We start from the raw sequence: 25,575 nt of genomic DNA, 5'->3' as shown, positions 1-25,575 counted from the left end.
CATATACCTAAACCTATTATCTGAGTTGGTGTGCGTGAAGTCTATGATCAGCTCGAAGGGTTGTTGGCAGAATGGCTTCAATGTTAAAATCACGTGGTATATTAGGAGGTCTGCGTTTACTTCGCCGATCCTGGAAAAGAAAATTATTATTTCTTTAAAAATTTATATTTATAAAGCATTTGAATGCCATACCAGAAAAGAACCAAAATATCAAGTTCAAGATATTTATTGTTTATTGGCATAGCTTTAAGCGATGGATTTTTTTTAATTTTAATAATATTTTAAGGTACTTGTGGTAGGTTTAGTTGGATTGTTTTGAGGGAGCTTGAAAAATAGTTGCGTGAAAATTTTCCAGGTTTTTGAAATATTACATTTTTGTAGTATACAAATTATTAGAGGTATAAGATTATTAATAGCGTTAGTTTATTATACAGTCCTTCCACAAAAGAGGTAACTATCTCTTTTAAGCAACTTTTTATTTTTTTACATTTAATTCATTGGTTAACATACTTCATTCATAACATACTTTAATAAGCAAAAGGGACTATTTTCTAATGTTTTGAAATACCTTAACCAGTACAAAAAAGGTCACTTAAACCAAAAAGCACTTACTTATATCTCCTGGAAATGAAATAAAACACCGGGTTCGCCAGTTTACTGGTCCCCGCCTGGTAGAATATGTTCAAACTCTTTATGCTCTTAAACTCTTCCTTTTGGTGCATGTTATGTTTCACTATGAACTCCTCGAAATTTGTCGAACTCATATCTATTGACGACCATCGGGCGTAGGAAGAGAAAAGAAGACTTGATGTGCTGGAAGAGATAGTTTTTATTCTATACTAGAGGTCCGCCCCGGCTTGGCCCGTGATACATATTTCGCAAGAAAAGGTAGCCTATGTCCTTTCTCGGGTATCAAAATATCTCCATACCAAATTTCATGCAAATTGGTTCTGTAGTTTAGGCGTGAATGAGTAACAAACAGACAGACAGAGTTACTTTCGCATTTATAATATTAGTATGGATGATTAGCAACAACAACAACAACAACAAAAATACTTTATTGTGCACCACAGAGAGAAGTACAAGTAAGGACACAAAACATTAATTAATAAAAGAGCACAACAGACGGTCTTATCGCTCAGACAGCGATCTCTTCCAGACAACCTGGATTGATGCAGAAATAGGTAAAAAGAAAATCAAATTATCTATGGAAATAAATACAATTTTGTATAGAACAAAAACAGGAGCTCTTACAAAGTTTTGCTCATCCATACCCTATGAATTTTAAAATGACGGTATTTTTGAAAAACAATAAAATATTTCAACGAATTTTAACATTGTGAATAGTTTTGCAAGATAGCAGTAGTATAAATAAGATTGAATGAAATAAAACTGCTATTTCTTTTTCTGAGAACTTTTAATTTCTAAAATACTTACGATTCCACAGGTTTGTGTTCCGGTGGTCCCAAATAAGCTAGCAGCGTTGCCATCTATAAATAAATAAATACAAATTTGTGAACAAGTTTGCCGATTTCATTCATTCATATATATTTCGTTCGATCGTTATTTTAAGTCTACAAAGTGCGTATCGTACGTTGTTTTTATATTCTTACAGGATGGGACATTAAGAAAATTGCATAGAAATATAGAATAGTATTATCGCGTGATAGCTTTAAATATTTCCATTAATTTCATTGGTATAAAAGAGTGTGTGTGCTGAGCACACTTGTCAGAAGTGAAACTTCAAGCAAGATTTATAAAATATCCAACATCGTCGTATTACGCCATGACGTGACGTTATTGCCACGACACGACATTGAAATTAAGACGTTTAGCGCCTAAAGAACTTTCACTTAAAAAAAATGAAAGTTATCATTAGGAAACCAACCCACTTTAAAAAAATTTGAATCACTACATAGTATAAAACAAAGTCGCTTTCTCTGTCCCTATGTCGCTTTGTATGCTTAAATCTTTAAAACTACGCAACGGATTTTAATGCGTTTTTTTTAATAGATAGAGTGATTCAAGAGAAAGGTTTTAGTATATTATTTATTAGGTTTTAGAGAAAGCGGGCGAAGCCGCGGGCGGTAAGCTAGTACCTTATAAAAAAACTTTCACCTTGGCCTGAAAGCTTATTAAATAAATAAATCAAGTACTCACTTTATCAAAAGGCCGTCTCCCAACCGCCTTATGATCTCTACTGCTGGACAAATAATCACCAATCCTCTCTTGGTGCGTCCACAACAATCTATGTAAAGCCAATACATTGGCATCACTTATAAATGATAGGCTGTGGGCCGCTTGCTCTACGCTTTCACAGTCTGATGCTATTTGTATGAAAAACCTGAAAAAAAATTACTATAAGTTTTAAAAATAATTAATACTAATTTCCGCCCGCGACTCCATCCGCGCGTATGTCGGTCTTCGCGTGGATGGTTTATTTCTCCATTTTGAGTAACTCTGACAATGACATCTTATAAAAAAAATTAATCACATATTTGGGTTTGGTATCGATCCAGTAACACCCCTGAAGAGTTTGTTTGTTTGAACGCGCTAATCTCAGGAACTACTGGTCCGATTTGAAAATTTTTTTCAGTGTTAGATAGCACATTTATCGAGGAAGGTTATAGGCTAGGTTATATATCATCCCACTAAGACCAACAGGAGCGGAGCCACGCGGATGAAACCGCGGAGCACAGATGGTAATTAAATATTTGTACTTTTAATTATATATCATTACTTACTTTCTCCCAGTCTCAAAGTGTGCCCTCAGGAAGTCGTTAAAAGGCAACATATGTTGTTCCTTAGAGAATTCCACGTGATTCGCTATGTTTTGCAGTATTTTAGACATCAACATTAGACCGCGTTTTATTTGAGATGGGATTGGTCGATTCACTATGCCCATCTCTTGTGGGGACACTGAAATACATTCATAGAATTGAAAAATATATAAAAATAAAATTTATTTTCAAATCACAATGTATCCTAAAGTTTCGAATGAATAATACACGAATGAATAAATACTAACCAATAGCCGGGTTGATAAAACGCAGGAATAACACCGTGCCGACGGCTCCTACGCTTGTGTGTGGAAACTGTGCGAATCTCTTGTTTAGTACCTGTTAATAAAAGCAATATTTTTGTAACATTTCATTTACTATAGTTCCCACTGCTGGGACACGGGCCTCCTGTGGTACAGGCCATCATCAACCACGTTGGTCAAGTGCACTTGACTTTGAGTACTAGTCACTAATTCAAAGTACCCTACACTAAAATATATTCACGTATTTCTACCCTATACATTACAGAAATTATGACAATCGTGTTAAAAATGGTATAAATTATGTTGACGACGATATCGGCTGTGCTAGTGATGGCTTAAATATGGATAACTAGGTTTTCGCCCGCGGCTTCGCCCGCCCAGTCAAAGAAAAACCCGCATAGTTCCCGTTCCCGTGGGATTTCCGGGATTGCGTCATTTTCACGGGATACAAAGTAGCCTATGTCCTTTCTCGGGTATCACAATATCTCCATACCAAATTTCATGAAAATTGGTTCAGTAGTTTAGGCGTGATTGAGTAACAGACAGACAGACAGAGTTACGTTCGCATTTATAATATTAGTATGGATTATCCTGTTGGTGATGATGATGATGATGATGATGACGGTGGTGGTGATGATGACGACATACCTGATACAAACAATGGCACATGCTCCTCAACTGCGGCGGGAACATATCAGCACATGTCACTATACGTTCAAACACTTCTTTGGTAAGTTCTATGAGATTTGCGCGATTCACTTCGATGTCTTCGCTTGGGTCTAACCTTTAATTAAATAAATATTTGTATAAGAACGTAAAAAAATTTAACATACTGTTTAAAAATTTAAACAGACTGTTTAATACTATTAAAAATTAAAAAAAGGCGGGTTGAAATTTCTACTATGTTCTTTGTGTTTGTTACATCAGTACTTTCAAATGTGTGAATCGATTTTGATGACACTTCTTGATTAGACCTTCCGTGCCTCCCCATTTTAATTTAGTTTAGTACTGACAATATAAAGTCAGAAGAGATTTTTATTAAAAACAACTAATTACATATTTTATCGTACTTTTAATAATATGCATTATTTCTAATTTTTACAAACAAATAATTTTCTTACCTGGCTGGATCGACTTCAAAGCTCAACTCCGGTTGTTCCAACAGAGTATTTATTATTGGTTCCAGAAGACTTTGTAAGTATGTGTGTCCGTATATCTTAAAGCAGTAGGCCATTATCTTACTGCCTAGGGAGTTACCGCGGAAGAGAGTTTGCATACAATCTGATACCTGAGAATTTAAAAATAGTTTAATAGAAGATTTAAAAGTAGAAATTTAAATTGCAATGTATTGTTTATATGTATTTAGTAAAGTGTGTAATTATCTAACTGTATAATTGTGTATAAGTGTAATTGTAGAACTGTGTAACGGTTTTAATATGTTACTAGCTTTCAGAGAAAACCCCGCATAGTTCCATTTCCTGGGGTTTCCGGGATAAAACCTACCCTATCTCTCAAGTTGGATCGAACTGCACATGGTGTGCGAATTTTATTATAATCGGTTAAGTGGTTTAGGAGACCATTGAGGACAAACATTGTGACACGAGATTTATATATTATATTAAGATTGTAGACCTGGACAATATGTTATATTATTATGTGGAACTCTGTTTTTAAATATGTATGTAATTTGGTTATTGTAGAACTGTGTAACTATAATAATATGACATTTTAGAACTATGTATATAATTCTAATTCAGTATTTTGTAACCTTTTCAACGTGAAGTAACTGGGTATGTGTAATTGTAGAACTGTGTAACTGTAATAATATGACATTTTAGAACTATGTATATTATTCTAATCCTGAATTATTTTGTAACCTTTTCAATGTGTAACTGTGTAATAATGTTTATGTGTAATTGTAGAACTGTGTATATGTATGTATTATGACGTAACTATGTAAATCTAAATCCTCCTCTTAACATATTATTTTAATTATTTTCACCCACCTCAACTTCCCTATAGAATATATTCCACAACAACGGTGCTAACAAATGTTTAGCGTCGAACAGTGTGACGAACACCCTCGCTAGCTCGTCCATTTGTGATGTGCTTACAACGCTCGCGAGCGCCATGGCTATTGGTAGCTCACCCTGTAAATGTTTTTGTGACAATATATAATATATTTGTGCATGAGATTTAAAAAAAAAATTTATATTCTTTCCAAAAAAATCTCATTTATATAGTTGTTGTTTATTATGGCAATTATTATGTTCTGGTAATTATTATTCATCAAGTGGTATTTATGAAAGCAAAAAATTTCAACGTGTAATTGGATAACAATTTCTTTAGACATTCACACAAAAAAAGCTTATCTAATAATATGATTCTCCTCTTTGCAATAATAAATACCTATAAATATCTTGCATTCACACAAAAACCATGTAAATAAACAAAAAACAGACACTTTTATTATTTTAACACATGAAACCACAGTAGTACCAACCTTATCAGAAATCATAGTAACCAATTGTACCAACTGCTCGAATCTATCTGCAAGCACAGTTTCAGCCAGGGTGTCGAACTCTGTACCTTGCTGCAGTATTTTGGTCAAAACTTCCATAAACGCCGCACGCGTTTGTAAGTCACGGTGGTAGCCTAGGTCTGTAAAAAATATAATTATGATGCATACATTTTGAAGTGAAACTTCTTTAAGACGCGTTGAGATTAAAATTTCAAGGTAGCGTAATGGCAATACCTTCACGTCATGAAGTAAGGCAACGACTTTGGTATCTTTAAATCTTGACAAAGAAGTTTCACTTCTGACACGTGTGCTCGGCACGCACGTTTTTTTTCATCATAATATTATTTTTGCTGAACAAACTAAAGGATAATATAACAATTGACGACGCGGTTGGCGCAGTGGTAAAGTAACTGCCTACTGAGCCGACGGTCCCGGGTTCGATCCTCGGTCAGGGCAAATATTTGTGTGATGAACTCAATTATTTGTTCTTGAGTCCGGGTGTTATTATCTATATATGTATTTATTAAATATTATATTTATCGTCGCCTAGTACCCACAACACAAGCCTTAATTGAGCTTACTGTGGGACTAGGTCGATTTGTGTAATAATGTCCTATAATATTTATTTATTTAAAAATGAATTATTGCCTGTTTTTTTTTAACTTTTTAAAGAAGTTTCACTTCAAAAAGCTACCAAGACATAAGAAATAATATGGTCTGTTTGTACGTCTATACAAAATACCAACTTACCAATACTATGCATCAATCCCGAATCAATGTTAGCGCTGAGCAAATTCGACATGGCTTGTATGGTCGCTTTTCGTAACGTTTCCAAACGCCCGGGACCCTCTGTTATTTCTACTTCGTTACAATCGTTTAGGAGGTTCATGAATAATGTGAAATACCTGGAAGTATTTATTATTTTTTATTTAAATAATAAAAATTAAAACAATTTGGACATGTCATCAATATTTGTGTGTGACTATGTGTGTGTTGATTGTTCATTTGTGATGAGAAAACAAATAAATTTAATTATTTAAGCACAAGGGAAGAAATTGTTTGTTTTGTAATCTACACTAATATTATAAAGCTGAAGAGTTTGTTTGTTTGTTTGTTTGTTTGAACGCACTAATCTCGGGAACTACTGGTCCGATTTGAAAAATTCTTTTGGTGTTAGATAGCCCACTTATCGAGGAAGGTTAAAGGCTACACGCTACGGGCAACAGCAGTGGAGCCACGGGGGTGAAACCGCGCAGAGCAGCTAGTCGTTTATAAATTGTAAAAATAAATATGATCGCTAATGTTTCAGGCAGAGATTTCTATATTGATAGGGTATAAATTGGTAAAAGTAAATGGTAAGTATTTCTATAGCTACATCACTGCCATCCTCAATGAAAATCTTTTTAGTGTAGTTTTCGCGTGACGAACAAACAACTATTTTAGGAAATGAATGTATTTAACATTCACGTGTTTACAATATTAAAGAAAGAAAGAATGAAAATATTATGTTCACAATATTAATAGGATACACAACTAATTTTTTATTCCAATAAAAATGTATGCAAGTTATGAATTTTTTTTCCTTGTATTTTTTCCGTGTGTGCGTGTGTCTATGCGTGCGTCGGTGTGTGTGAGTATAACTAACTTGAGGAACAGCTGGCTCTTGGCCTCCATGAGATCCCCCCGGTCGGACTCCTCGGGCTGCAGCGGCAGGCCCTTGAGCAGAGCGGCCACAGCCTCCATACACGCCTGGTCCAGCTCTCTGGGACACATCACATGCCTGTCAACGGGCAGGCGTCTCACGGCACGTTGCGTGTACCCGAACGCGTTTATAATCGACTTTTCTTTAAAAACTATCGTAAACGCGTTCAGGTCGAACCATTATTTTATTGTAATAAAACTAACCGACATAGCTAGTCATCTAACTGGTATCGATTATGTGCTTAAAAAGTATTCTTTTTACACTTATTTACATTCCTATTTCAATTTGTGAAAATACCTAATAAACATGCCGAAGAATCAAAAGATCGACTACATGTGTCATCCGCCAACCCGCACTTGGCCAGCGTGGTGGATGATGGCCGAACCCTTATAGGCGGAAATCTAGTCAGTCCGTTCCCACTGCTGGGACACGGGCTGACTAGATTTCCGCCTATGTATTATTCTGGGTCTTCGGCTACCTACATACCAAATTTCATTGTAATCGGTTCAGTAGTATTAGCGTAAAAGAGTAACAAACATCCATCACAAACTTTTGCATTTATAATATTAGTAGGAAATAGGATGATGATGATGATCATACATATAATAAATCGTAGGAGAGTCAAAACTGTACATTGAATATATTTTTTAAAGAATACTATGGGCGTGATCTACAATAGAAGCCAAAATATATTTTTTAGAATTTTTGTCTGTTCTTCTGTATGTATGTCCGGGCTAATCTCAAAAAGTACTGCATGGATTTACTTCAAATTTGGTACACAGATAGCTTGAGACCTGAGAAAGGACATAGGATAGGTTTTATCCCGGAATCCCACGGGAACGGGAACTATGCGGGTTTTTCTTCGACTACGCGAGCGAAGCCGCTGGCGGAAAGCTAGTTTATATTTACCTGGTTATAGAAGAAGCATCAGCTCTCAACGGTGGTGCAATCTGGTGACTCGTTCCCAAAACCCAGTCAGTAACGTATTCAACCATTTTGTTGCGGAATTTCATTTCCTGGGAAAACATTTTATATGAGCCCTTAATAGTATTCATTTGTAATTTCTTAATATTAAACTTAATTTATTTGATTCAAAAATTGTGACATCCGAAATTATGTATTACCAAAGACAAAAGAATATCTTTATAATTAAAAAAACTTGTTTATGTTTGATATTTAGTTTTATAAATAAATCTTTCATTGTATAAATAAAGCCTTCAAATGAGAAATTTGGAAAGAATTTTTTCGGTTCTTTAAAAATTTCATTTTCTTTATTAGAGTAGCTAGATTACACGGTTAATAAAATCTTATAAAATATTAAACCCTTTATTTCAAGCCTACCTACATACTAGATTGAAGATAAAGATTCATTCGTGTGATGGTCATACACCCTAACAAACTACATAAACTTTCGCCTCTAAAATTTTTGCTCGACTCTTCTAGAACATTCGACTGCAGAACCCTAAAGAACATTCTAGAATATTCCAGAATGTTCCATAACGTTAAAACTTACCTGTCTAACAAAAATACACACTTTCATCTCTCAAAATTTTGCGTGACTCTTCTAGAACATTCGACTACACTAAACAACATTCTAGAACACTCTAGAACACTAAAGAACATTCTAGAATATTCCAGAATGTTCCATAACGTTAAAACTTACCTGTCTAACAAAAATACACACTTTCATCTCTCAAAATTTTGCGTGACTCTTCTAGAACATTCGACTACACTAAACAACATTCTAGAACACTCTAGAACACTAAAGAACATTCTAGAATATTCCAGAATGTTCCAGAACGCTCACTCACCTGTCTAAACGACAAGTCATCCCTCCGGCGCATCATCGCTTCGACCACTTGACATAATTTCGTCTTTATGTGTACCGATAGTACTGTCATGTCCAAGTGACGGACGTATCTGTAAGGACAATATTTCTCGTTTTATTATTAAAAAGTGATTATTGTCATTTTACTCATTAGGTATAGTACTTTCAATATCAGTTTAAAGTTTTTTGATATCTGTAATAGTTACGGAATAATCGCCTGTGCACACTTAACGATTACACCCTGTATATATGTTTTTAAAGTACCATATACATAAGAGAATTAATTTTAATAAAAAAACTGCAAAACTTGACATATAGTAAACAACTAGACTCAGAATCTCGTTCAGTTTGTCCGAAACACAACTCTGCCTACGCGTGTATTTGGCAGAGTTTTCTAACAAGCGATACATTGGATTTTGAACATTACAGCGACGAAATAAGGTGTTAATTTCAATGAATGACATTTTAACGATCTTTTTGTGAGTCTAGTTATTTATAATGCGTCAATAAATAAATAAATAAATAAATAAATATTTCAGGACAATTTTCACACACGGCACAATCTGATCCCATACTAAGCTTTCGCTTGTGTTATGATATCCAGATGGCTGATAAACATACATATATAATTTTTTAATAATTACTTATATGGATAATTAACACCCAGACACAGAGCAAACAGCTATGTTCATCACACAAATATTTGCCCCGGGTGGGAATCGAACCCAATGTTTTTTCTATGCACGTTTTACTAGATGTGATACACTAATATTTACCTAACTATAGCCAACATGAGTCCCTCTATAGATGTGCTGCTAAGATGCTCCGGCTGGCCCACGCCTTTGTTAGTATTATTATTATCCAAAATACTTTTCATTATAAATATAGTATGTTCTACGAATTGTGTGTTCATTTCTGTTAACATAACCTGAAAAAAATTAGCAAAATTTTAAGAAGAAACAATTTTTAAAACTTAAGTATTTTGTATTAGTACTATTACTATGTAATTGAGGTACGTAAAGCTGGCGATGAAAAATTAGCGAAATTAAAAAAAAACAACACCAGAATTTGTTGCTTATTTGTTGCTAATTAGTTGCTATAATGACGATTTTGTTGCTCAACCCGTTCGCTGAAAATCAGCAACAGTTCTAGCTTAACGTTAAGGTAGCGTGAAGAAATCGGAAAAAGGGATGGATCGTTGCAAAAATGCAGGTGAATTTGTTGCTAATTTGTTGCTGCACAAATACAGTGAAAATTTTGAATTTTTTTTCATTGGCGCCAAAAATAACACAGGCCACGTCAACTTAATTGTCGATTTTCGGTAGTGAAACATAAAAAAAAATTTGTTGCTTCTCACATCGTTCACTGGCACAGTGTACAGAGCCAGCAACAAAATAGAAACCGGAAGTAGAGTTAATTTTGAAACCGGTTTGCTAGAAAATCGTCCACGCCAGCTTAACTGTCGATTGTCGGTAGTGAAACATAAAAAAAAAAATTTGTTGCTCCTCACATCGTTCACTGGCACAGTGTACAGAGCCAGCAACAAAATAGAAACCGGAAGTAGAGTTAATTTTGAAACCGGTTTGGTAAAAAATTCGTCCACGCCAGCTTAACTGTCCATTTTTGGTAGTGAAACATAAAAAAAAAAATTGTTGCTCCTCACATCGTTCACTGGCACAGTGTACAGAGCCAGCAACAAAATAGAAACCGGAAGTAGAGTTAATTTTGAAACCGGTTTGCTAGAATATCGTCCACGCCAGCTTAACTGTCGATTTTCGGTAGTGAAACATAAAAAAAAATTTGTTGCTCCTCACATCGTTCACCGGCACAGTGTACAGAGCCAGCAACAAAATAGAAACCGGAAGTAGAGTTAATTTTGAAACCGGTTTGCTAGAATATCGTCCACGCCAGCTTAACTGTCGATTTTCTGTAGTGAAACATAAAAAAAAAATTTGTTGCTTCTCACATCGTTCACTAGCACAGTGTACAGAGCCAGCAACAAAATAGAAACCGGAAGTAGAGTTAATTTTGAAACCGGTTTGCTAGAAAATCGTCCACGCCAGCTTAACTGTCGATTTTCGGCAGTGAAACATAAAAAAAATTGTTGCTCCTCACATCGTTCACTGACAAAGTGTACAGAGCCAGCCACAAAATAAAAACCGGAAGTAGAGTTAATAAATTGACGAATTTCTAGCAAACCGGTTTCAAAATTAACTCTACTTCCGGTTTCTATTTTGTTGCTGGCTCTGTACACTGTGCCAGTGAACGATGTGAGCAGCAACAAATTTTTTTTTATGTTTCACTACCGAAAATCGACAGTTAAGCTGGCGTGGACGATTTTCTAGCAAACCGGTTTCAAAATTAACTCTACTTCCGGTTTCTATTTTGTTGCTGGCTCTGTACACTGTGCCAGTGAACGATGTGAGGAGCAACAAATTTTTTTTTTATGTTTCACTACCGAAAATCGACAGTTAAGCTGGCGTGGACGATATTCTAGCAAACCGGTTTCAAAATTAACTCTACTTCCGGTTTCTATTTTGTTGCTGGCTCTGTACACTGTGCCGGTGAACGATGTGAGGAGCAACAAATTTTTTTTTATGTTTCACTACCGAAAATCGACAGTTAAGCTGGCGTGGACGATTTTCTAGCAAACCGGTTTCAAAATTAACTCTACTTCCGGTTTCTATTTTGTTGCTGGCTCTGTACACTGTGCTAGTGAACGATGTGAGGAGCAACAAATTTTTTTTTTATGTTTCACTACCGAAAATCAACAGTTAAGCTGGCGTGGACGAATTTTTTAGCAAACCGGTTTCAAAATTAACTCTACTTCCGGTTTCTATTTTGTTGCTGTCTCTGTACACTGTGCCAGTGAACGATGTGAGGAGCAACAAATTTTTTTTTTATGTTTCACTACCGAAAATCGACAGTTAAGCTGGCGTGGACGATTTTCTAGCAAACCGGTTTCAAAATTAACTCTACTTCCGGTTTCTATTTTGTTGCTGGCTCTGTACACTGTGCCAGTGAACGATGTGAGGAGCAACAAATTTTTTTTTTATGTTTCACTACCGAAAATCGACAGTTAAGCTGGCGTGGACGATTTTCTAGCAAACTGGTTTCAAAATTAACTCTACTTCCGGTTTCTATTTTGTTGCTGGCTCTGTACACTGTGCCAGTGAACGATGTGAGAAGCAACAAATTTTTTTTTATGTTTCACTACCGAAAATCGACAATTAAGTTGACGTGGCCTGTGTTATTTTTGGCGCCAATGAAAAAAAAATTCAAAATTTTCACTGTATTTGTGCAGCAACAAATTAGCAACAAATTCACCTGCATTTTTGCAACGATCCATCCCTTTTTCCGATTTCTTCACGCTACCTTAACGTTAAGCTAGAACTGTTGCTGATTTTCAGCGAACGGGTTGAGCAACAAAATCGTCATTAGAGCAACTAATTAGCAACAAATAAGCAACAAATTCTGGTGTTGTTTTTTTTTAATTTCGCTAATTTTTCATCGCCAGCTTTACGTACCTATGTAATTGGTTGTTTTTATTGACCGTTGTGAATTTATTAACTGTTTCAATGTTGAACAACCAATTTCTGCCTTTCAAACAAGCAAAAAGAAATGGTTAAAGAGGAACTACAAAGTTTCTTGTCGGTTCTTCTCTGTAATAAGTTTTTTTCCGAAACGGAGTTTCATAAAATAATGTATAATTTGAGGATTTAAATTTGATTTGTAAAAATTTAAGTTGAATAAATAAATACTTGAATATAAAACCATTCGAACCAGAACCGAGTTGTTTCCCACTTTTTATAAAAAAATACCAATGGGATTTATCATAAAACTTGCAAAAGATCTAGTAATAAGAATATATATTGTTTTTTTCATAAAGAAAAATATATTCGCTTCGTGGAGTTAAAAACAAGACATGGTTTTACTCCTCTTTTCCTAACTTTAGGTTTAGAACTAGAGCATTTTTTTATTACACTTAGGGCCAATTTTTCAATGCTTGGATAAAACTTATCCGTCCAATAAAGTATTACACGATAATATTAAAATGTCACGTAAACTGTCAAATACGGGCAATTAGAATACGTTTTTAAATGGTAGTTTTATACATTATTCGACGAATAAGTTTTATCCAAGCATTGAAAAATAGGCCTTTAAAAATACATTTCCTCTTAAAAATTACCTGCTGCTGCTGATCGAAGAACTTATCCACGATCGCTTTAATTTGATCGAAGAGTATAGGATATAGCGCTGGGGACATTTCCTTTCCGACTAGTTCTTTCACGTGGCACTGTATGTGCGCCGCGAAGCGTTCGTTGTTACATAGTAGGAGTCGTAGCAATTGGCCTATGAACCTGTTTTGGAGTAATTAGGTTTGACGTAAAAACAGCAAAAAAAATCTTGATAAAAAAATATAAATTACATTTTTAATGGTTTAAAAAATAACATCATTACATTTTTTTTTCATATTATGATCCAAGAAATTTCTAATGGCCGTTCCCAATCCTACCTATCTTCGGTTCGACCTTACTAAAGATAGAAAATGCTATCTATCTTTTGATTTGGGGCCCCAATAACCTTACTAGCGATAAGATAACCTATCTCTGATCGCTATCTATCGTCTGGAGGACTAACTGCTTACTAGAGGTAGATTTCTCTATGAATTTGTCTATTTGAGCGTCCCAATAACGTTTTGACAGATGTCAGCTATGATATATAAAAAAGCTAGATACGTTACCCGCTCTCTATTTTGGCAAGAAAAAACTCGGCTAAGTGCCCGAGTTTCACCGAGTCACGCACCATTCAGCGTCGTGGCTGGACGTTCTTTTTATATTTTAATCGGCAGTTGTTATTACGAAGTACATGAGTGAGGCATGTATTATGTCTCGTGCGTGAGAGTGAAAGAGAGAACAACTGTATTGGTTATAATGCGTTAGTAAGTAGGTATGTATTAATTACGCTGTTTTTTAGTGCAATGATGTTGGCGTATGCCGCATCTACTAGTATAATAGGTCATTGGCTGTCAGCCAGTAAATTTTGCTACCTCTTCTTACTCCCAACCATAGATAGATGCAAGCTACTTGCGTTATTGGGACGACAACAAAAGATAGATAGTAAGGTTCTATTACTGGCTATCAGAGATAGCTGTCTATCTATGTAGTTTGAACATTGGGAACGGCCATAAGTGGTCATCTAGTTGAAAAATAAAGTTCTGTGAAACATATTATGTATATTACTTTAATATGTACTTTAATTATAAATTGTTATTAATATGCATGTTCAAATGATAAGTATAAAAAGGATGTCACAAAACTTACTGAGTCACAGGACAATATTGTACTTCTTGTGTACTGTTTGCCAAAACGTGATATTTTCTGGTATCTGTAATATAAAATTATTTTACAATAAAAAAAACTGTATTCCAGAATGTTAACAATGCAAAAATAACTATCGTTATATCATACTAGCTGCGCTCCGCGGTTTCACCCGCATTGCTCCGCTCCTGTTGGTTGTAGCGTGATGATATATAGCCTATAGCCTTCCTCGATGAATGGGCTATCTAACACAGAAATAATTTTTCAAATCGGACCAGTAGTTCCCATGATTAGCGCGTTCAAACAAACAAACTCTTCAGTTTTATAATATTACTAGATGCTCCGCGCGGTTTCACCCCCGTGGCTCCACTCCTGTTGCCCGTAGCGTGATGAAATATAGCCTATAGCCTTCCTCGATAATTGGGCTAGATACACCGAAAGAATTTTTCAAATCGGACCAGTAGTTCCAAAGATTAGCGCGTTCAAACAAACAAACTCTACAGCTTTATAATATTAGTATAGATTAATAATATTAGTACATATATTTACCATGTCCCAAAGCCCATACAGTGGTCGGTTTTCGTTGTAAACACACGCCTCCCAACGCACACAGAAATGATGTTATATTCGCCCATTCTTGGATTTGCATCTGAAATAATGAATCGGTAAAGAAAAACATTGTATTTCGTGTAGTTACAAAAAAAACCAATTTGAACAAAAATTTGTGAAGTAGCCGAAATTAATTACAAGCAGAATAATAAATTTCTAGATTTTAGTTATTTTAGTTCAATTTTTACGTGTCTATATTGCTGTAAATTATGCTGGATTCGATTTGTATACCGTTATAATAGATTTTGATAAATTAGCTAGATCGTTCAATTTTTAGACAATTATGAAAAACAGAAAATTTTAAAACCTTTTTTTACTAAAAATCAAGTATTTATGATAAAAAAAGTCACACTACACAACCTACAAAACAAACAAACAAAAAAACCAACCTCAAAATCATGTTCGGCACTTGTATGATGGGATACACGTCGCTTCGCTCGATGCAACGGTTCCGTACCATCTTCAATCATACCGAAACCTTTCGGGTATTTTTGCAGCAATTTGCATAGAGAATCCCTAGAAATAAATTGATAATTTCATTTATTGCATAAAACATGATCACGAAGATAATAAACTGATGAGTATGATATTATATTATATCAATTAACAACTACATTCACATTCGTGCTCAAAAATCGCCCGAAACAAAACTCTGCCCACGTATGTATTAGGCAGAGTTTTATAATGAGCAATACAATGGACTTTGAACATTACTGCGATGTAATAAGATGGTGATTTCAATGAATGTTTTATACAACGTCCTCGGGCATTTGTTGACGACCTTTTAATAGGCGATTGCGAGTCTAGTTGTTTATAGTTTGCAATGATTATGAATAAATTAATGAATATTCTTCTTCTGAATAATAAGCAGAAATACATATCGACAGAAGTACCAACGTCAATTTAAACAAAACATTAGTCCATTGAATGAGTCCCTCCAAGGGGGGTCTAGAGTGCGTGAGTTAGTAACGTAAGATGTTTCTTCGGAAACATGTCAAGAGTCCCTAGGTAATAAACATACTAAAACCCCGGGACACTAGGAGGAGCCCCGGAGTGGGGGGAGGGGGGAAATGGGTCCATTTTTTCATTTTTCGCTTAAATCTCAAAAACGGTACATGTTAGAGAAAAACTTTCAAGGAAAAATTGAAAGGCCATAAAATTATCTACAAGTTGTACCTGAATCATTTTTTCCTATATCCTACCGTTTCTGAGTTATACGCAGTAAAACATGATTTTGGCTCAAACAATTTCAACATCAATCGATCAAAAAATATTTCTTTCTTCCAAAAAACTCAAATGTGCAACTTGTGACCAGTACTGATAGATTGCTCTTAATTAGTTCTATAATTGGTAAAATAAACACATTCCTCCATGGAAGCCTTTAGGAGGAATCGATTGTCAAAATATTATATTAGGGCAGTTTGAGTTACTGAACTTGATCTTTTTATTTTTTTCTTCCAAAAAACTCAAAAGTGCAACTTGTGACCGGTACAGATAGATTGCTCATAATTAGGTCTATCATTGCTAAAAATACCAGATTCCACCACGGAGGCGTTTACGGGGAATTGAATTTTATCAGGGTAGTTACGATACATGAACTTTTTATTTTTTTCTTCCAAAAAGCTCAAAAGTGCAACTTGTGACCGGTACAGATAGATTGCTCATAATTAGGTCCATCATTGATAAAAATACCAGATTCCACCATGGAGGCGTTTACGGGGAATTGAATTTTATTAGGGTAGTTAGTTAAAAAGTTCATGTATCGTTCAGTTCAGTTCAGTTCAAGTTCAGTAACTCAAACTACCCTAATATAGTATTTTGACAATCGATTCCTCCTAAAGGCTTCCATGGAGGAATGTGTTTATTTTACTAATTATAGACCTAATTAAGAGCAATCTATCAGTATCGGTCACAAGTTGCACTTTTGAGTTTTTTTGGAGAGAAAAAATAAAAAGTTCAAGTATCGTAACTACCCTAATAAAATTCAATTCCCCGTAAACGCCTCCGTGTTGGAATCTGGTATTTTTATCAATGATAGACCCAATTATGAGAAATCTATCTGTACCGGTCACAAGTTGCACTTATGAGTTTTTTGGAAGAAAAAAATAAAAAGATCAAGTTCAGTAACTCAAACTACCATAATATAATATTTTGACAATCGATTCCTCCTAAAGGCTTCCATGGAGGAATGTGTTTATTTTACCAATTATAGACCTAATTAAGAGCAATCTATCAGTACCGGTCACAAGTTGCACTTTTGAGTATTTTGGAAGAAAGAAATATTTTTTGATCGATTGATGTGGAAATTGTTTGAGCCAAAATCATGTTTTACTGCGTATAACTCAGAAACGGTAGGATATAGGAAAAAATGATTCAGGTACAACTTGTAGATAATTTTATGGCCTTTCAACTTTTCCTTGAAAGTTTTTCTCTAACATGTACCGTTTTTGAGATTTAAGCGAAAAATGAAAAAATGGACCCATTTTCCCCCTCCCCCCACTCCGGGGCTCCTCCTAGTGGCCCGGGGATTTAGTATGTTTATTACCTAGGGACTCTTGACATGTTTCCGAAGAAACATCTTACGTTACTAACTCACGCACTCTAGAACTTTTTATTCAATGGACTACATGTACTAGTAATGTCGTAGAAAGATCAAAATTCGACCTTATGACTTTCGTATTAGAATAGAAAATCGATTACAATTTACAACAAAATTAATAAGTCAGGTCAAAGGAAAATTTGAATAGTCAAATTAAAAAAAAGACGGGTTGCACTCCGGGAGTGCCGGCAGAAGTGAAAACTTGATTTTATTAACGTTGAGAATGTTTGATATTTTGGAATGGTATCCGTCTTACACTTTTTCGATCAGGTCACGTGTCCTGACGCGAGTTTAAGATTTTATACCCATTACAGAAAAAGTGCTCAACGCCGCTAAAGAAGTTTTCACTTCAAAAACACATTCAATATAGTCTATCCAATCTATTAGTACTAGAATCGCAGAATATCTGAAAAAAAACAACACAAAATCTGAAAAGCTATACTTATTAAGTTATTACTTACCAGCATCGGAAGGTCTCTTCCCAAACAGGTTGTATACCGTTAACACAATGTTCTATCTTCCTTAGTAAGGCCATTATCCGTTTTTGTAGAGCTGCAGTGTCTACAAAATGTTTTTTGTGAGACAAGTTAATTTATACTCTATGCCTAGGACACTAGGGTCGATTTTTATTTAAAAAAGAGCGTGTATGCCGAGCACTCGTGTTAGAAGTGAAACTTCTTTGGCAACATTCAAACTGTATTGTATTGTGTGTCGGTATTGCCATGATGCAACCTTGAAATTTTACTCTCAACGCGCCTAAAGAAGTTTCACTTCAAAAAAATCATCATTAATTTTCCGTGAATAGCTTGATATTAAGATTTGATGACAAAACCAGCTTTTACAAGTAAAATAAAACAAAAAAATGAAAGAATAAGTAAAATATATCAAGCAATGTAACAATTATGGAACTTTGCATTACACGAATAGGTCAAATGACGTCACAGGCGATAGACTCTAGAAACTTAAATACGAAATTATTTATATTGGTTTTCAAAAATATTTTCAGTGATTTTGTTTATTCAGTGAGTTTTAAAGCTTACAAAATATGTTATCAAGAATTATACTTACTTTGTATATTATTCGGATATCGTGTGCCCGTATCCTTGGATGCTGTAAGTAATAAGATTTTTTTTATATTATTCATAGTCAAGAAGCTTCTGAATACCTAAGTTTTTTTTTACAGAAATAATTGTTTTTGTGTAGCAATCTACACAGGCCTATTGGAAATTAATTAAATCGGTTGGGTTCACATTCTTAGAAAAAAACATGTAACACATGTCATACATGTCACACATGTAGCACGTGTCATACATGTTACACGTGTCACACATGTCACACGTGTCATACATATCACACATTTAACACGTGTCATACATGACACACATGTCACACATGTCACACATGTCGCACGTGTCACACGTGTCACTTACCGGTGGCCAGCGCGGTGGACGTGTGCGCGATGTCCTGGAACACCGCGTAGTTGGGCAGCAGGCAGTGGGTTGAAGGCTCGTCAGCACCGCACCGGATATCCGCCTCGCGACATAATAGCGCGAAACATGACATAGCAACGAGAACCGCTTCCGTGTCGATCGACCAGAGGCACATTAGGAATACCACCTGGTAGAGGAAAAAAAAAAGATGATAAACATCGTAATAAAAGTATTAGATGATAGTACATATGCGCCAGAGCGAGACAGAAATAAGTTAAAACAGAATAAATTTTACTTCTTGAAGAAATTAATTCTTTTGACCGAAAAAAATCAGCATTAAACAAGTAGACAAACAATCACCTGTTGGAAGTTCGTCAAAAATCATCTGAATAGCGTTGTGTAGATAAAATATCACAAACATGAAAACAATCAAATGAAAGATATCCATTTCAAATAAATGTTAATTGAAACCTAACATTTCTTAAATTATTCATCATTTTAACTGTTGGATAAAAATTTGTTAGATAATCTAATAATAACATATCAGCAAGTTATGAAACTTACCTCCAATTTAATATGCGCCTGTTTACAAATAGGTATTTGCGATCCCACATTAGCGTATTCCTTATGCTTTGCTAAGAATTCGTTTCTACATATTAGAACGTCGCGCAACCAACGTAACACTTCTCTGTAGTTGCTTATCTGTCGTTGTATTAGCTTTTGGCTTATACTGTATACTACTTGTGAACTGCAATTAATAAAATAGTGTCATTAATAAAATAGTGTAAGGGCTGATATTTCAATCCTTGGTTAAAACTTATTCATCGAATAACGTACTAAACTACCATTTCAAAAATGTATTCTAATTGTCCGTATTTGACAGTTTACAGGTGACATTTTAAAATGTTCGTGTTATACTTTATTGAACGGATAAATTTTAACCAACGATTGAAAAATCGGCCCTAAATGTGGGAAAAATAAAGCGTAGAATAAAAAAAAAATGTTATAAATGATGTTTGTAAATTTTTGATCGTACCTACATTTGTACTTGAAAAGTAAGGTATAGTATACAGTATACTACATAAACGACGACAAGAAAAACATAAAAAGGCTTTTAAAGGCCTTTGTATGTTTAGAAAAATAGAAAGAAACATTTATCAGACGATCTATAAATATAGTCCATTGAATAAAAAGTTCTAGAGTGCGTGAGTTAGTAACGTAAGATGTTTTTTCGGAAACATGTCAAGAGTCCCTAGGTAATAAACATACTAAAACCCCGGTACACTAGGAGGAGCCCCGGAGTGGGGGGAGGGGGGAAATGGGACCATTTTTTCATTTTTCGCTTAAATCTCAAAAACGGTACATGTTAGAGAAAAACTTTCAAGGAAAAGTTGAAAGGCCATAAAATTATCTACAAGTTGTACCTCAATCATTTTTTTCCTATATCCTACCGTTTCTGAGTTATACGCAGTAAAAAATGATTTTGGCTCAAACAATTTCCCCATACTACACATCAATCGATCAAAAAATATTTCTTTCTTCCAAAAAACTCAAATGTGCAACTTGTGACCGGTACTGATAGATTCTCTTAATTAGGTCTATAATTGGTAAAATAAACACATTCCTCCATGGAAGCCTTTAGGAGGAATCGATTGTCAAAATATTATATTAGGGTAGTTTGAGTTACTGAACTTGATCTTTTTATTTTTTTCCTCCAAAAAACTTAAAAGTGCAACTTGTGACCGGTACAGATAGATTGCTCATAATTAGGTCTATCATTGATAAAAATACCAGATTCCACGACGGAGGCGTTTACGGGGAATTGAATTTTGATTAAGGTAGTTACTGAACTTGATCTTTTTATTTTTTTCTTCGAAAAAACTCAAAAGTGCATCTTGTGACCGGTACTGATAGATTACTCTTAATTAGGTCTATAATTGGTAAAATAAACACATTCCTCCATGGAAGCCTTTAGGAGGAATCGATTGTTAAAATATTATATTAGGGTAGTTTGAGTTACTGAACTTGATCTTTTTATTTTTATCTTCCAAAAAACTCAAAAGTGCAACTTGTGACCGGTACTGATAGATTGCTCTTAATTAGGTCTATAATTGGTAAAATAAACACGTTCCTCCATGGAAGCCTTTATAAATAAATAAATAAATAAATAAATCATTTATTGCATAAAAACATGGTACATACAAAGATATTAAGATGAAAATTAAGGAACATTCATGTTTTTACTATAGTTACATAGCATACAATAATTATTATTAATTCACAAAATGAATGAGAATGATTAGTTAGTTACAATTTAATAAGACGAGTCAGGAGTATTGTCAGTTAAAATTAGTTTTATACATAAATCATAGTCATACAGTCAATCAAATATCAAAATCATTATTTTATATTATTTATACATTTTTCATATTATACAGAAATTCATTTAAGTTGTAAAAACAATTCTCTAACAAGTATTTAATTAATTTATTTTTAAATCCTGGAAGAGGAACCCCTTGCAGGTCTTTTGGAATTTTATTAAATATCTGAATACCTATGTAAGGAACATTTTTTTTGTACAAAGTTAATTTAGGCCTCGGTAAAAACAATTTGTTTGGATATCTTGTTAATTTTCCAATTTCTTTATTAAGTTTAAAATATTGAGGATTTTTTTTTATGAAAATACAAATTTCTTTGATATATATACATGCAAGAGGCAGGATTCTCAAGTTTTTAAAAAGTTCCCTACAACTCACAGTAGGCCCAACATTACAAATAGCTCTTATGCACTTTTTTTGTAATTTAAATGCTCTGTCAAACTCAACCGAATTGCCCCAAATTATAATACCATATGACAAGACTGATGATACATAGCCGTAGTAGGCCGTTATCGCTGCTTCCCTTGATATCGTCTGTCTTAACCGCCTTATTACATAAACAAATCTATCAAGCTTCGTGCAGACCATATCAATATGCGACTTCCAGTTACAGTGTTTATCATAAATTACCCCAAGAAATTTAGCTGTTTCGACTTCTTGTATTATATGTTCTTTGTATTTTACTGTTAGGTTATGAGTTATTCCATTATACGGGCAGAACTGAATAAAATTTGTTTTTTGTAAATTTACTTGAAGATTATTGGATTGTAACCAATGTATTGTTTTTTGAAGTATATTGTTTATTTCTGTTTCGTATGTATTAACATTGGTACACTGCACAAAAATAGTCGTATCGTCCGCATACAAAACACATGGACAGTCGAGATACATTGGCAGGTCATTGATATACGTCAAAAATAAAAATGGACCTATTATACTGCCTTGAGGCACACCTCGTTCAATGTTTCTGTACTTAGAGCAGTAAGTGCGTTTCAAATTTCCATCAATTTTCGTAATTTCAGTGCATTGTTGTCTATCACTCAGGTACGAATCCATTAAGTCATATGCTTTTCCTCTTATACCATAATTATAAAGTTTATAGAGTAACTTGCTATGATTTACGTTGTCAAATGCCTTAGACATATCAAGCAATAGGGCATTAATGGGTATTTTGTCATTAAGACTGTCCATTATAAGTTTCGTCATATTAAAGCAAGCTAATGTCGTGGAACTACCGTTTCGAAATCCAAATTGCATATTTGAGAGAATTTTGTTTTTTTCAAAAAAGCTGTTTAATCTTTTAATTATAGCCTTTTCAAATATTTTAGCTATGATAGGTATCAGTGTTATGGGTCTATAGTTATTTAAATCTCGGGGATTATCTTTTTTAAACATTGGTTTTACTACCGAGTATTTCAACATAGTAGGATATATACCTGTTTCAAATGAAAGATTTATTAAGAATGAGATTGGATGGCTTATTATTTCAGCACATTTCTTTAAAATACCGGTTCTTAACCCATCATATCCAACGGCGTTTGTATTATTTAGTGACATAATTATCTTACATATTTCACATGAGTCTGTGGGCGTTAAGTAAATTGAATTCATTATATTATTAGTATTATTGTTAAAAATCTGTTTATGAATATTAATGTCATCTTCTGGCTGTAAATTTATATTATTTATAAAATAATTATTGAATAATTCGCAAATGATATTTGGTTGGTCAGTTGTTAATGTGTTCGTTTCAATGACATTAATATCGTTTTTGTGTTCACACTCATTTATATTCTCTTTTATAAGATTCCACGCAGCTTTGCACTTGTTATTATGATTATGAATATATTTTAAATTATTGATTCGTTTTGAAGTGTGTATGCATTTTCTAAGTAGTTTTGTGTATTTTTTTAACTGTTTGTCATGATTTGATCTATTACTCCGCGATAGCATGTTAATTATGAATAATCTTCTTTTAGTCAGACATGATCTTCTAATTCCTTTAGTAAGCCAGCATTCCCTTTTGGATCTATTCTGTGATTTTATTTTAATAATTGGAAAACATAAGTCGTAAAATAACTTAAAAATACTATGGAATGCATTATATGCCTCATTAACATCTTGAGCATGTTCGTATGTTTCAGTGAATGAAAGCGATGCTACAGCTTGTAGAAATTTTCTAATATTATCTTTATTATAATCTCGTTTGAATTCAAAGAAGGGTATCGCTATCTTTGTCATTTTTGTTTGAAATGTCAAGCTTTGTCCGGTTTCATGGTCAGAGAGTGAAAGTAAATGTGTCTGAGCATTTGCATTTCTGATATTACTAATTATTAGGTCCAAACAAGAAGATTTCCTTGTGGGAACGTTGATGTGAGATTGCAAGTTATAATTATTAAGTAGACTATTTATTTCACATACTATTTTACTTTGTTTAAGGAGATCTATATTCCAGTCACCGCATAGTACCAGTTTACTGTTATTTTTACTTTTCTTATAGAGAGTATTTAAGATAGAATCTAATTTATTAATAAATATGTAAGGATCGCTATTTGGAGTTCTATATATACAGATAATTACTAATTTTAACCGTTGAATTTCGATCCCACAACATTCAAAGACATCTACCGTAGCTATTTTGTGTAGCCAAGTAATTTCTTTAAATACTATATTTTTATAAACTAATATACAAGAGCCACCCCTATTTTTTGTCCTTGAGTATGATGAAGCCATTTTGTAACCTGGAATTTTTAATAAACTTTCACAACCTCTTTTTATAAATGTTTCCGTTAGGCAAATTATATCAATATTTACATTATGACGTAAATCAGTTATCGATGCATATATTTCTTCTGCTTTATTAATCGCACCAGCAATATTTTGGTGAAATATTGTAAATTTATGATCGAAAAAGCTTTTCCGTATTATTACTAATTGGCAGGTCTTTATGGTCATTTGATTCTTTCATATCAGTTAAATGTTCAGGTGAAGCACTGTGTACCATATTTTTTTTAATTATTTTAAAGTAGTACGTAATTTTGTTTTTATTATTATCAGTTGTTTTTATTTGATTTGGTTTTATGTGACACGGCTTTCTTAGTTGCATCGCTGTTTTAAAATTTAAGTAAATGTTTTTATAATCTTCGCTGTCTATATTAAAATTGATTATATTTGTCATTTCATGTATATATTCCCTTAAATTTCCGCATTCATTCCCTAATCTAAGAAAGGAGCAATTTTTAAAAAGTTTTACCAGACTCGATATGTGGTTGTTTAATAGAGTCGTGTTCAGGTAATCATTCCTGGATACTTGCAAGACGTAAGTTTTAACGTGATCTAGAATTTTTAAAGCATATCCGAGTTCAGTTAACAGAGCAAATGGATTACGATCATTGGCACCAGCGGCCAAAATGACTATATCATGTTCTTTTATTTCATATATTGTATTAGACATTTTAAGGCTTTCATTTGATAGTGCATAAGGCTTTACAAAAGATACTACGCTATAATTATCATTCCATTGTCCCTCCCTAGATTTTATAATTTTTGTTGATAAACCAATTATTTGTTGGTCCCCAAATATAAAAATTTTTGCTCTTCTATTTGTGTTAGGATAATTATTTTGTTGTGTTATTTTAGAGTTAATTCCTTTTTTTCCAGTTTCGTCGTCACCTTTGTTGCTATGGCCTTCCGGTATATTTTTTCTTTCTGACGTTAATATTTGTGTTGAAGTTGTATTGTTATTGTTGTTTTTAATGGTATCTTCGTCTCCGTAACTTAGGGTTTTATTGCACTTACTTTCTGATAATGTTTTAATTGACACTCTTTTAGTATATTTTTTTAGAGAAGTTCTACTTCTTATAGTTTCAGATGAATTTTTAGGTGTATGTGTGTTTGTAAAACTGAGTTTGTCAAATAAAGAAATTTTATTTTTATATTTTTCAACTTCTCTTTTAAGTTTTATATTTTCAAGATTTAGGTTTTCTACTTCTGTGTGAGCTGATAGTAGTTGCACACGCAGGTTTTCTATATCAAGTTTCAGGTTTTGTATTAATTCCGACTCCACATTTAGGTTAGGTAAGGATTTTAGACTATCGTCTGATTTGTCACTGAATGATAACATCTCCTCACTATCATACATGTT

General features: G+C 33.8%; 1 protein-coding gene across 1 annotated transcript in view; it reads right to left on the bottom strand.

Annotated features, from left to right (window-relative positions):
• Positions 1-25,575, bottom strand: part of Nf1 (neurofibromin 1) — a 69,181-nt gene that overhangs the window by 27,309 nt on the left and 16,297 nt on the right. The window contains exons 14-36 of the mRNA XM_090118437.1: positions 19,618-19,801; positions 19,054-19,240; positions 18,692-18,733; positions 18,085-18,184; positions 15,414-15,540; positions 14,965-15,064; positions 14,419-14,482; positions 13,284-13,455; positions 9,871-10,022; positions 9,078-9,186; positions 8,176-8,282; positions 7,210-7,326; positions 6,315-6,469; positions 5,547-5,704; positions 5,050-5,193; positions 4,165-4,331; positions 3,692-3,827; positions 3,029-3,119; positions 2,745-2,919; positions 2,161-2,344; positions 1,438-1,490; positions 613-813; positions 8-130 (exon numbers count right to left, since the gene is read on the bottom strand). Coding sequence (XP_089974563.1) covers positions 8-130; positions 613-813; positions 1,438-1,490; positions 2,161-2,344; positions 2,745-2,919; positions 3,029-3,119; positions 3,692-3,827; positions 4,165-4,331; positions 5,050-5,193; positions 5,547-5,704; positions 6,315-6,469; positions 7,210-7,326; positions 8,176-8,282; positions 9,078-9,186; positions 9,871-10,022; positions 13,284-13,455; positions 14,419-14,482; positions 14,965-15,064; positions 15,414-15,540; positions 18,085-18,184; positions 18,692-18,733; positions 19,054-19,240; positions 19,618-19,801 — 3,048 coding nt within the window. The remainder of the gene's footprint in view (positions 1-7; positions 131-612; positions 814-1,437; positions 1,491-2,160; positions 2,345-2,744; positions 2,920-3,028; positions 3,120-3,691; positions 3,828-4,164; positions 4,332-5,049; positions 5,194-5,546; positions 5,705-6,314; positions 6,470-7,209; positions 7,327-8,175; positions 8,283-9,077; positions 9,187-9,870; positions 10,023-13,283; positions 13,456-14,418; positions 14,483-14,964; positions 15,065-15,413; positions 15,541-18,084; positions 18,185-18,691; positions 18,734-19,053; positions 19,241-19,617; positions 19,802-25,575) is intronic.

This window comes from Colias eurytheme, chromosome 30, assembly GCF_061535395.1.
Source record: "Colias eurytheme isolate Ceu_HAF_F1 chromosome 30, ilColEury1 Martin Lab GWU primary, whole genome shotgun sequence".
In the NCBI taxonomy this organism is placed as follows: Eukaryota; Metazoa; Arthropoda; class Insecta; order Lepidoptera; family Pieridae; genus Colias; species Colias eurytheme.
Note: the sequence above shows the minus strand (reverse complement) of the source record. Positions and strands in the feature narration are given on the sequence as shown.